Consider the following 13,484-nt stretch of genomic DNA (forward strand, 5'->3'; position numbering starts at 1 on the left):
ATATTTAATTGCTGCCATTCTTGCACTGTTAATGGCACAAGCCTCAAATCTGGTACAGTTGATCATTGGGTGACTGAGGTTCAAATTCAGAAAAGGGGTGGAGCCACAAACAGACAATCAGGTTTCATTTCAACAAACATTATTGATGACAAAGACTGCAAAGCTTACAAACTTGGTCATTAAGTAATTGTGTGTTAGGGTTAGAAAAAGGGTCCATAGGTAACACCAGCCAAATACATAACTGGGCGATCCCGGTTCATCAGTGGGCAGAGACAAATACAAATTTCACTGGGAAAATGTAAACTGCAGCCATTCTTACACTGTTAGTGGTAGGGTTCTCAAACTTAGCACAATTGGTCAATGGGTGACTGGGATTAATATTCAGAAAGGTGGGTGGAGCGTACGAAAGCCTATTGATTTTTAAGGGGAACGTTTATTGCTGCCATTTTTGCACTGTTAATGGCACAAGCCTCTTGCACTGTTAATCACCTGTACCTGGTACAGTTGGCCATTGGGTGATTGGGGTTCAAATTCAGAAAAGTGGTGGAGACAAAGCCAATCAGATTTATTTTATTTCAATGCAAATTATTGATGCCAAAGATCGCAAAGCTCACAAGCTTGATCATTAAGTAATTAAGTAATTGTGCGTTAGGGTTAGGAAAAGTGGGCGGGGCCAACACCAGCTAAATACATACCCAGGCAACGCCAGGCGTCCAGCTGGTTTATAATATTAGTAGGATCAGTAGGATATTATATTACTATGCACTAATTCAAAAGATAAACAAATACAAGCAGATTCATCATGATTTAGGGCAGATATAGGCAGAAAAATAGTTAAAGCGAATCTGTATTGTTAAAATTGCACAAAAGTAAACATACCAGTGCGTTAGGGGACATCTCCTATTACCCTCTGTCACAATTTCGCCGCTCCTCGCCGCATTAAAAGTGGTTAAAAACAGTTTTAAAAAGTTTGTTTATAAACAAACAAAATGCCCACCAAAACAGGAAGTAGGTTGATGTACAGTATGTCCCAGTGGCGGACATACGGCCGTGCAGGCCGTGCCGCCGCACGAGGGCCCCTGAAGTTCCGCTGCTTCAGGGGCCCATTAAGTATTGCAGGTTTTTTTTTTTAATTTTACCTTTTATTTTAACCTGGGGGGCCCCGACTCCTGTCCTCCCCCCTCACATCGCCCCCCCCCCCTCCCCCTCATGCGATGCGGCGGGAGAGCAGAAAATCCAGGAAGTCTCCGCCGGGGCTGCAGCAGACACTAGAGGCTGCTGCCGCTTGGTCTCCCGTGTCTCCAACTTTGTACACTGCTCGCTACTTCCTGGTTTAGTAGCGAGCAGTGTACAAAGTTGGAGACACGGGAGACCAAGCGGCAGCCCCGGCGGAGACTTCCTGGATTTTCTGCTCTCCCGCCCGCCGCCGCCGCCGCCGCGCATACCGGGAGGGGGGCCCCGAGGTGAGTGAGGGAGGATAGGAGTCGGGCCCCCCACCCGGATAGCTACACACCCATCCACCCGGCTACCTTACCCACCCGGCTAACTACCCACCCGGATACCCACACACTCACCCGGCTACCTACCCACCCGGATACCCACACACCCACCCGGCTACCTAACCACCCACCCAGCTACCTACCCGGCTACCTAACCACCCTGCCGGCTACCTACCCACCCGGCTACCTACCCACCCGGATACCCACACACCCACCCGGCTACCTACCCGGCTACCTAACCACCCACCCGACTACCTACCCGGCTACCTAACCACCCTGCCGGCTACCTACCCACCCACCCACCCGGCTACCTACCCGGCTACCTAACCACCCTGCCGGCTACCTACCCACCCACCCGGCTACCTACCCACCCGGCTACCTAACCACCCACCCGGCTACCTACCCACCCGGCTACCTACCCGGCTACCTAACCACCCACCCGACTACCTACACACCCGGCTACCCACCCACCCGGCTACCTAACCACCCACACATCTACGCACTCACCCGGCTACCTACCCACCCGGCTACCTAACCACCCACCCGTCTACCCACCCGGCTACCTACCCACCCAGCTACCTAACCACCCTGCCGGCTACCTACCCACCCACCCGGATACCTACCCACCCACCCGGCTACCTACCCACCCAGCTACCTACCCGGCTACCTAACCACCCACCCGGCTACCCACCCGGCTACCTAACCACCCACACATCTACCCACCCACCCGGCTACCTAACCACCCACCCGGCTACCTACCCACCCGGCTACCTAACCACCCACCCGTCTACCTACCCACCCAGCTACCTAACCACCCTGCCGGCTACCTACCCACCCGGCTACCTACCTACCCACCCGGCTACCTACCCACCCGGCTACCTACCCACCCGGCTACCTACCCACCTGGCTACCCACCCACCCGGCTACCCAACCACTCACCCGGCTACCTAACCACCCACCCGGCTACCTACCCGGCTACCTACACACCCACCCGGCTACCTACACACCCACCCGGCTACCTACCCACCCACCAGGCTACCTACCTACCTACCCACCCGGCTACCTACCAACCCACCCGGCTACCTACCTAAAGACCCACCAGGCTACCTACCCACCCACCCAGCTACCTAACCACCCACCTACCCACCCACCAGGCTACCTACCCACCAGGCTACCCACCCACCCGGCTACCCAGCCACCCACCAGGCTACTTACCCACCCGGCTAAGGGCTGCCTACCTACCTACCCACCAGGCTACCTATCCACCCAACCACCCATGGGAGCTGCGCGCTGGATGGAGGCTGGGACAGGAGGTCTGCTCCTGCAGGTGAGTAAATGTTTTTTTTTATTATTTATTTTAGCAGGTGTATGTTCTGGGCAGGTTTGCCACATGATTGCGTGTATGTTCTGGGCAGGTCTGCCACATGATTGCATGTATGTTCTGGGCAAATTTGCTACATGATTGCATGTGTTTTCTGGGCAAATCTGCCGACATGATTGCACGTATTTTCTGGGCATATCTGCCGACATGATTGCACGTATTTTCTGGGCATATCTGCCGACATGATTGCACGTATTTTCTGGGCATATCTGCCGACATGATTGCACGTATTTTCTGGGCATATCTGCCGACATGATTGCACGTATTTTCTGGGCATATCTGCCGACATGATTGCACGTATTTTCTGGGCATATCTGCTGACATGATTGCACGTATTTTCTGGGCATATCTGCCGACATGATTGCACGTATTTTCTGGGCATATCTGCCGACATCATTGCACGTATTTTCTGGGCAAATCTGCTCACATTATGTGTATTTTCATGAGAAAACCTGCACAATTATGTGAATTTTCTGGGGAAAGGGTCACCAAAACCTGGGCCCACTGTCTTTGCGTTGCACTTTTCAAGGGAACCTGAGGTGAGAATAATATTGAGGCTGCCATATTTCTCTCCTTTTAAGCAATACCAGTTGCCTGGTTGCCGTTCTGGTCCTCTGCCTCTTATTCTTTCAACCATAGACCCTGAACAAGCATGCAGCAGGTCAGGGGTTTCTGACAATATTGTCAGAACTGAGAAGATTAAGCTGCATGCTTGTTGCTGGTGTAATTCAGTTTATTACTGCAGCCAAATAGATCAGCAGGGCCGCCAGGCAACTAGTATTGTTTAAAAGGAAATAAATATGGCAGCCTCCATATCACTCTCACCCCGGGATCACTTTAAATTACAGTTAACTCCGCCCTTATCCGGTCATTGCCACGCCCATTTTTTGCCGCGGCGCTACGCGCCGCAGGTTCTATCCACACCCATTTTTTGCTGCGGCGTGCTTCGCGCGTCGTAGGCTATAGCCACGCCCATTATTTGCCGCGGCGCAGGTCAGGGGGGCCCACAATTGATATTTTGCACAGGGGCCCACTGCTGCCTGTGTCCGCCACTGGTATGTCCACACATAGAAAATACATTCATACACAAGCAGGCTGTATACACCCTTCCTTTTGAATCTCAAGATATCATTTGTGTGTTTCTTTCCCCCTGCAGCTATCTTCCACTGAAGTGTCAGGCTGTTTCTTCCTGCAGAGTGCAGACAGCTCTGCCTGTATGTAATTCCTCAGTATGTGAAAGCCCAGCCAGCTCAGAGGAGGATTTATCCAGCTTGTAAAAGATAAGAGAGAAGAGAGAAGCTGCCTTAATCTAAATAATACACAGGCAGTGTGCAGAGAGGGGCCTGGAGGTGGGAGATGCATCACAGAACCACAACACTGAAGAACTTGGCAGCCTTCCAGACACAGGCTGACAAGTCTGACAAGAGAGAGATAAGTTGATTTATTACAGAGATGGTGATAGTAGAACGTGCTGCAGTAAGCCAGAACACATTAGAATAGCTTTTGGAACTTGTAGGATGATAAAAAACAGGATGCAATTTTTGTTACGGAGTCTGTTTAAGTTACTTGAGGGGGAAAAAAAAATATGGCATGTTAAACAGGGATGAACCTCAAGTTGTTTATCAATAGTTTTTATTGATTTTTGTCTTTTTTTTAGTAGTAAATAACTCAACAAAACTCATTAGCAATACAATTTTGAGCGACAACTAACATAAGAAAATCACTCGGACTCAAAACGTTAATTAGAGCACCTGAGGGGGCGGATGAGGGAGAGTTAACTTACCCATGTTGGGATGTGCTTTAATGGACTTCAACTTTGTCCCACGTCACATCCAAGGTCGCGTTCCAAGTCGCGTTTCAAGTCTATATAAATACTAAATAATAATAATAATAATAATAATGTCACATGACTACCACAGCAGCAGCATGCACAAGTTAACTTTTCCTCATCCGCCCCCTCAGATGCTCTATTTAAAGAGACTCTGTATAAAAAAAAAAGTTCCCGGGGGGGGGGGGGGTACTCACCTCAGGAGGGGGAAGCCTCTGGATCCTAATGGATCCCCCTGTGCCTGAAGCTGCAGGCAGTCCAGTGTTGGCTCCCCCGAAGCGACCCGGAATCCTCCTCCGACTAGGCTGACAGGCGCTGATAAGCTCTGATTTATTTACCTCTCCTGGCTCCAGCGGGGGCACTGTTGCAGCTCTCCACATGGAGATAGGCGGAAATAGCTGATCTCCGTCGGGTCCGCTCTACTGCGCAGGTGCAGGAGACTTACGTCAGTGCAGTAGAGCGGCCCAACAGTGATTGCCTATTTCCGCCTATCCCTGAGCGGAGAGATGATACTGCGCCTGCGCTGGAGCCGGGAAGGTAAATATTTACATCCCCGCTGTTCGGAGGGCCAGAGCGAGACCGCTGTGGGACACAGGAGGACAGGGAAAGCCTCGATAGGATCTGGAGGCTTCCCCCTACTGAGGTGAATACCCCCAGGGGAACTTTTTCTCATGACAGGTTTTCTTTAATGTTTCGAGTCCAAGTGATGTTGAGTAGGAAGCTACTTGAATTCAATTTGGATTTAATTTGAAGCTCATTCCCTGGTGATAAATCATGAGTTAATAGGTAAGGTCAGCTAATCCCATGAGATCATTTCTGTGAATCAATCCCAATGTTAGATTTTAATGCAAAAATAAAAAGTCATAAATAAGACTGTTTCTATCCATGTATTCAAATATTCATATGTATTGAATATACATTCCAGTGCTGACTCCAGCGATCTGATAAAAGTTTCAAAAGACAATGTTAAAAAATAAAATATAGAATAAAATATCTTAAAAAAATAAATAAAATAACAATGGAGAGTATAAAATGTATAACTCCATCTCTACTGCATAAAACAAACAACAAAAAAAAGCATGTTCTCAACCTACAAAGAGTGTTTATGTAATAAATGTCTTTTGTCATTAATTTCAGGCCTCAGCAATATATTGTAGCATTTAGGGAAGAATATACAGCCCAGTACTCCGATACTTGAGGCCAGTATTGCGAATATCTCCACAATGACCATTTGTTTCCCCTTACTGCTCAGGTAGGCCGGGATGGTACCAATCCAAACACTGCAGAACACCAGCATGCTGAAGGTGATGTATTTGGCCTCATTAAATATGTCAGGTAATGTCCTCACCATGAAGGCCAAAAGAAAACTCACCGTGGCCAGAAGTCCGATGTACCCCAACATAATATAAAAAGCCAGAACAGAGCCTTCATTACACTGAACGATGGTCCTACTAAAAAAAGAGTGCATTTCATACTCTACAAATGGAGGAGAAACTGATAACCAAGTAATTCCAGTGACAACCTGAACAAATGAGCAGACCAACACCATTATAATGGGAAATTTGACTCCCAAACACTTCCTCCAGACTGAACAGGGCTTGGTGACTTTGAAAGCAATGTAGACCATGGTAGACTTGGCCAAAAGTGATGATAGAACAATAGTGAAGGAGATCCCAAAGAACACTTGGCGTAGAAAGCAGGTTGTATCCACTGGGCGACCAAGGAAAAGAAATATGCTTGACATGCTCAGCACAAGGCACAGGAGAATAACAAAACTAAGGTTCCGATTGTTCGCTGTGACTATGGGAGTGTCCCGGAAAATAACAAATAGTCCAGTTATCACAACAGATACCACAGAAAATACTAGTGAACTTACAATGAACAATAAGGCCACATTATCCTGAAAGGATAGAAACTCCTGAAGTTTGGGAACACATTTATCTTTTGCTTCATTTGGCCACTCATTATCAGGACATGTCTGGCAATTCTCACTGTCTAAAATTAATGTAAAGACAAATAAAACATACAGACATGCAGTGTTGTCAGCAATTTGCTTGATATACTGTATATGGTTTTACATGCTCAAAAATAATTTCAGTTTAACTAAAGTTCAAATAGATATTTTGTTCTGACAGAAAAAGGGGCTGCTTTACTTTTGGGGGTAAAAAAAAAAAAAAGGCATATTACAATACATCATAAGAGATTTAGAAATGCATTCTCTGTTCATTTTGTACACTAAAAAAGTAAACCTAGAGATTGTGGAATGGCTAAAGTTTTACTTACTGCTTCATGTGGACTTTTAGGAATCACACACACAGTGTTTCTCTCCCTCCTGCCCCTTCCCCCTCCCTTTCCTTGTAGAGTCGTTAGAAAAAGGCTGAGGGCTGGATTGATTTATCTGTGATCTGTCCACACAGGAGCAAGTAAGGTTTTAAGCATGCCAGGCAACTAGCCAAGTACATCTGTTTGTAACTTTTCTCTCATAACAGCACTATCGTTTGGACAATCTGCTCTGCTCAAAAGCCATTGAGTTCTATTTGAGATGTTAACATTTGGTTCCTATCATTGATGATCTTGTTAGCCTTAATTTTATCACCCGAGCTGGCCAAAAAATATCTAAAACTCACCATGCAAATATCGATGTTGATCATCTAAATGGGCTCCACCAGCCATTATGCCTTCTTTGTGCCACCACTAAAATGTGAACCCGGGGACACCACTGATGCTGCCATAGTTTCAAACAAGCTAGGTTTAAAGGTAATAAAAAAGAAAGCATTTATACATACCTGGGGCTTCCTCTAGCCTCTTTTAGGCTGTGGACTCTTTTGTCCTTCTCCCACGCTGCTCCCATCATTTACTTGCTTTCCTGGTAAATCATTCAGTCACTGTCAGTTGGTAAGCCACGCATAATCAGTGTGGTGCTCACCACAAATTCGTAATCATGACTTAGCCGTGATTCACATCCATTTTTTCTCTATTCGCCTCCAGTATTCGATTCCGTGGAGTAATTTTCAAGCACGAAAATTTGCCTCGACAGTCCGTAATTATGAAAATTCTATCATATTCACGGCCGTGATCGCGGAAGAAAATTCAGCATTAGGTCGTGATTGGCGGAAATGGGCGGAGATGGCCAGAAATGAAGTCCCTGAACAAATCAGAGGCCCACAGCAAGGCTCTAGCAACCAATCATCGGAGGGGAGGCTATGCCCTCCCCTCCTGTATATAAAGCGGCGGCCATTACAGAGCTCTGTGCTTGCTAGACTCTGGCACTGAGAGGATCATCTACAGGCCATTTGTTGCTAAAGCAAGCACTTTTTTGGGTGTAAACATAGTGTTTTTAATCCCAAAGGTGCTCTTATACTGTACTATTGTATATAAGGAACAGAGGCGCCAAAAGTATAAAATTAGATTAAATGAGCTTAAAAACCAACTTAATTGGCAAAAATGAAGGAGAAAGTGGTGGTTTTACCTCCTCCAACCTTTTTTGGAGTTTCTAATAAATGTGTTTGACTGTCTGAATCACAGTCGTTGTCATGTCTGCTTGAGGGAGGTAAGGCCACCACTTCCTCCTTCATTTTTGTCAATTAAGTTGGTTTTTAAGCTCATTTAATATGATTTTATACTTTTGGCGCCTCTGTTCATTGTATACAATTTTGAGTCCACCCTTGGTGGAGGGTTGCTACCCTTTTTTCCTGTCTACAGAGAGCGACTTCCTAATCCTGAGTGGGGTCAGGACAATCTCCACACCTGCCTTTACAGTGTTTACCTGCTGGTGACCCTGACTTGTGAGTATCTAGCAATACGAATTTATTGCCACCTTATCCAGTACGTATTACACTATTGGGGCTCTTGGTGTTCCCTGTTTTTATACTGTACTATACACTTGTTTTCAGCTAGCTAGTGTAACGATCGGTGTAACACAGAGAGGATCTGATTATTGGTGATCTGCAGTATCACCAAAAATGCAGATATATACCTGATTATTGATGATCTGCAGTATCACCGATAATCAGATATATCACTAACCTCTGGACACCTGAGCGATAAGAGTGTTTGGTGCAACAGTAATACTTTGAGGACCGCACCTGCCAAGCAGGTGATGAGGCAGTAGGGGATACTGCACAAAGAACAAGTTCCTTCCTATGGTCAGAGAACTCCCAAGGGAGTGACCAGACTGGGAATAGGAAGGATCAGAGTGTGAGTGACACCAAGGGGGGTGTCACTAACAGATATGTGAACTATCTCTTAACTGGGGAGATAGCTCTCGAGGTCGGGCAAGCCAGGTCGTCAACACACAGACAGATAAAGTACACAGACAGGAGACTGATTCGGTAATCCTAAAACACGCAGGGTTTGGCAACAGAGTATCAGATATAGCGAAGTACCAAATCAGTGATCAGAAGAGTGGTCAGGAAAGCAGAAGGTCATAACAGATAATAAACAATGCCTAGTCTTGGGTGTGAGTTTCGTGATCATCAACACCTTGGAACTAGTCTGAAGTATAACAGAATGATAATACAAGTCCTAGTCTTGGGTGTGAGCTCCTTGATCATCAACACCCTGGAACTAGTCTGAGATATAACAGAGATGATATACAGTATTCCTAGTCTGGGGTGTGAGGTCCGTGATCATCAACACCCTGGAACTGGTCTAGAGAATAACACAGATAATATACAGTATTCCTAGTCTGGGGTGTGAGGTCCGTGATCATCAACACCCTGGAACTGGTCTAGAGAATAACACAGATTCTGACAAAAAGGTCTGAGTGCTTCCACGTAGTGATCACAGCGGCAGACAACCAGAGAATGACCAGCACCCAGTATATATAGTACAGCGCTCTCCAGCGCCTCCCCTAAGTGCTGGACCAATGGAAACTGGTTGGATTGTCAGCTGACCAGCTTGGTCAGCTGACTCTCTTCTGGCTGTCATAAAAGCTCTGCCTCTCAACGCGCGCGCGCGTCCTTCTGAACCTGTGTGGACTATCAGTCCCAGCCACACCAGCCATGTGTTGTGTACCACCCACCGCGCTGGACGCGGAACCAGCCGCACCGCAATCAGAGCATGCGGCGGTTTCTCCGCTTTTGGCCATACTGACAGATGTAGGCCTATGCGTGCAAACCGCCGCTTTGGATGCGGAATCAGTAGTCTTGTTCTCAGGACATGCGGCGGTTTCTCCGCGTTCGGCCATACTAGCAGGTGTAGGCCTATGCGCGCAAACTGCCACGTTAGACGCGGAATCAGCCGCCTTGCTCTGAACACCTGCGGCGGCTTTTCCGCGTTTTCTCACAGCTAGCCAGTGAGTGATTACTGAAGTCAGTTGTAGTCCGTGTAGTCATAGTAGTGAGAGAGTGTACTGATTAGTTAGTTTAGCGCAGGCAGGCAGGTTCAGACTGATTTTACTACTCACTGCTCACTTGTATTCAGCACATTAGCCAGTGATACACTTCAGTTACTCCTTACAGACAGTCACACTGCTACTGCTGTCCATTCAGTAAGTTTCATGAGTGACTAGGTACTGCTCACTGATCAATTGTATTATTCAGCCAGATTTTCATGTTCTATTACCGTATTCATTTTTTTCCCTTTACTGAAAAATCAATAAAAGCCCCTTGTTATATTCTGTCTGTCCCCAGGCCCACACACATAGTGATTGTAAAAATCAGCACACTTTCTCCACCTTCAAATATTTGTGAAACAACATGTCTGGCAGGGTTTGTGGGGGTAGCAAAAACAGAATGACTGGGTCTCCACTAGTGTTGGGCGAACAGTGTTCGCCACTGTTCGGGTTCTGCAGAACATCACCCTGTTCGGGTGATGTTCGAGTTCGGCCGAACACCTGATGGTGTTCGGCCAAACCGTTCGGCCACATGGCCGAACTAAGAGCGCATGGCCGAACGTTACCCGAACGTTCGGCTAGCGCTGTGATTGGCCGAACGGGTCACGTGGTTCGGACCCGAACGCGCTCTGATTGGCCGAACTGTCACGTGGTTCGGGTAAATAAATACCCGAACTTCGTCATATCTCCGCCATTTGTCTGTGGGTTTAGCTTTGGGTAGGCAGGCAGGGTAGTTCGCGGTCCAGCCACGCTAGCCAGGGTCCCCCCAGTCATTGTGTCGCTGCTGGGAATAGTAGTACACCGCTCGCTCAGCCACACTATATAGCAATCTGTTTACTGCCACTCTGTGTACCTCGCTCAGCCACACTATATAGCATTCTGTTTACTGCCACTCTGTGTCTGCTGGGAATAGTAGTACACCGCTCGCTCAGCCACACTATATAGCATTCTGTTTACTGCCACTCTGTGTACCTCGCTCAGCCACACTATATAGCATTCTGTTTACTGCCACTCTGTGTCTGCTGGGAATAGTAGTACACCGCTCGCTCAGCCACACTATATAGCAATCTGTTTACTGCCACTCTGTGTACCTCGCTCAGCCACACTATATAGCATTCTGTTTACTGCCACTCTGTGTCTGCTGGGAATAGTAGTACACCGCTCGCTCAGCCACACTATATAGCAATCTGTTTACTGCCACTCTGTGTACCTCGCTCAGCCACACTATATAGCATTCTGTTTACTGCCACTCTGTGTCTGCTGGGAATAGTAGTACACCGCTCGCTCAGCCACACTATATAGCATTCTGTTTACTGCCACTCTGTGTACCCCGCTCACCCAGCACACTATATAGCATTGTGTTTACTGCCACTCTGTGTCTGCTGGGAATAGTAGTACACCGCTCGCTCAGCCACACTATATAGCATTCGGTTTACTGCCACTCTGTGTACACCGCTCACCCAGCACACTATATAGCATTGTGTTTACTGCCACTCTGTGTCTGCTGGGAACAGTAGTACACCGCTCGCTCAGCCACACTATATAGCATTGTGTTTACTGCCACTCTGTGTACACCGCTCACCCAGCACACTATATAACATTGTGTTTACTGCCACTCTGTGTACACCGCTCACCCAGCACACTATATAGCATTGTGTTTACTGCCACTCTGTGTCTGCTGGGAACAGTAGTACACTGCCGCTCACTCAGTCACCCCATTACTATATAGCATTGCTGGAATCTGTAGTACTCTGCTCACCCACCCATACCATTGTACTGCCAGTCACTGTGTATATTGCTGGGATCTGTAGTACTTCACTCACCGTCAACCACTATATAGCATTGTGTACTCTGCCAGTCAGTGTGTATATTGCTGGGATCAGTAATACTCCACTCAACGTCAACCACTATATGAGCTCACCATGAGTTCCTCAGAGACCTCCGCTGTGAGCAGCACTCCCAACAACAGCAACAGCCAACGCCCCACGCAAGCTATAACATCCACCCCAGCAGCCAGTGGTCAGCAGCAGCCCTCCCCGGAGGAGAACGTTGTGTCCATCGGTCCGGCGCCAGAGTGATTATTGAGGGCTGCCATTGAGGAGATGATGGGGCCTGATGTGGAGGAGGAGGTCGGGCTCAGGCCAGCATCCCAAGTTAATGTTGAGGACGATGAGGGGTCTGTGTCTGGGAATGTTGGGGTGGCAGAGGTGGCGGGTGGGTCAGACTCAGGAGAAGAGTTGTATGATGAGGATGATGATCGGGACCATCTGTATGTGCCTCAGAGTCCGACCCCGGAAAACATGTTGTATCGTGTGTTTAGGTACCAAAATCTGCGTTCCCACTTCCCAGTACGGCCCGGGTCCACGGATCCATATAATTTTTTGTGCAGCACTATCAAACTGTGGTACTATGAGTGAGTTGCCATGGTCCTTCTGTGCTGTCACAGTCACCGTCTGTCTGCAGATGGATTGTTCAACACAGCTACGCCATCTGACATGTAGTCCTTGACCATCTTCTCCAGGCGATTGGTGTTGGAGGACGTGGAACTGCCCGATTGCTGTTCTGTGGGCTGCTGCATGGGTGTCAGAAAATGTTCCCACTCCAAGGACACTGCCAATACCATTCCCTTTTGGGCACTAGCAGCAGCTTGTGTTCTTTGCTGCCCTCCTGGTCCTCCTGGGTTTGCTGAAGTCAGTCTGTCGGCGTACAACTGGCTAGAGAAGGAGGAGGATGTCAATCTCCTCTCTAAAGTCTCCATCCTCAAGTGCCTGCTGGAATTGTTCCATTTTTGACCTGTCTGACACTTTCTTCAATCAGTTTTTTTACATTGTGTTTGTATAAACTGGGTATAAACCCAGTAATTGGTGTTGTCCAGAATAATGAATAATAATGAATAGTGAATAATGCGCGGGCTGCGTTCAATGCAGTCTAGCATGAATTGAGCCATGTGTGCCAGAGAGTCCTGCCAGACTCCTCTGTCTTCATGTTCTTGTGAGCGTTGTGATTGTTGTGATGCACCATATTCGTCACCAGCATCACTTTCTTCCTCTTCTGCTGTCCATTCCCGCTAAATTGTGGAAGTCCAATGTGCACCGCTCTGTCCCTCGGCAGTGGGGGCATCCAATTCCTGCTCCAACTCCAGCTGTTCCTCGTCCTGTTCTTTGTCATAGCTGGGACCAGCGTTTCCTGAGGCAGGTTGCCTGATGTTGGTATCATCACGCTGATCGTTTTCATCTTCAGATTCTCCCACTTGCATCATGCCAGCGGTTTCCATCTTCAACATTGATTTCTTCAGTAAACACAGCAGTGGTATTGTAATGCTGACTGTAGAGTTGTCACTGCTCAGTCACAAGCAACGTGGATTGCTCAAAATTTTGGAGGACTTAGCAGAGATCCAACATGGTGGCCCAATCCGATCCACAGAAGCTTGGTAGCTAGCTG

General features: G+C 47.6%; 1 protein-coding gene across 1 annotated transcript; it reads right to left on the minus strand.

Moving 5' to 3' along the window:
• Nucleotides 1–5,798: 5,798 nt before the first annotated feature.
• Nucleotides 5,799–7,381, minus strand: LOC137549718 (vomeronasal type-2 receptor 26-like). The gene is made up of 2 exons (XM_068271225.1): nucleotides 7,336–7,381; nucleotides 5,799–6,703 (listed from the first exon to the last, which is right to left on the minus strand). Exons 1-2 carry the CDS (start codon nucleotides 7,379–7,381, stop codon nucleotides 5,799–5,801), a joined length of 951 nt encoding a protein of 316 aa, XP_068127326.1.
• Between the last annotated feature and the right edge of the window lie 6,103 nt (nucleotides 7,382–13,484).

Source organism: Hyperolius riggenbachi, chromosome 1, assembly GCF_040937935.1.
Source record: "Hyperolius riggenbachi isolate aHypRig1 chromosome 1, aHypRig1.pri, whole genome shotgun sequence".
Lineage (NCBI taxonomy): Eukaryota > Metazoa > Chordata > Amphibia > Anura > Hyperoliidae > Hyperolius > Hyperolius riggenbachi.

Bases quoted from the DNA above. Each gene is read 5' to 3' on its own strand.
- LOC137549718 (XM_068271225.1), bottom strand. From the start codon at position 7,381: ATGGCTGGTGGAGCCCATTTAGATGATCAACATCGATATTTGCATG. The intron at 6,704-7,335 runs GTGAGTTTTAGA...CATTAATTTTAG, and splicing joins TCAACATCGATATTTGCATG to ACAGTGAGAATTGCCAGACA.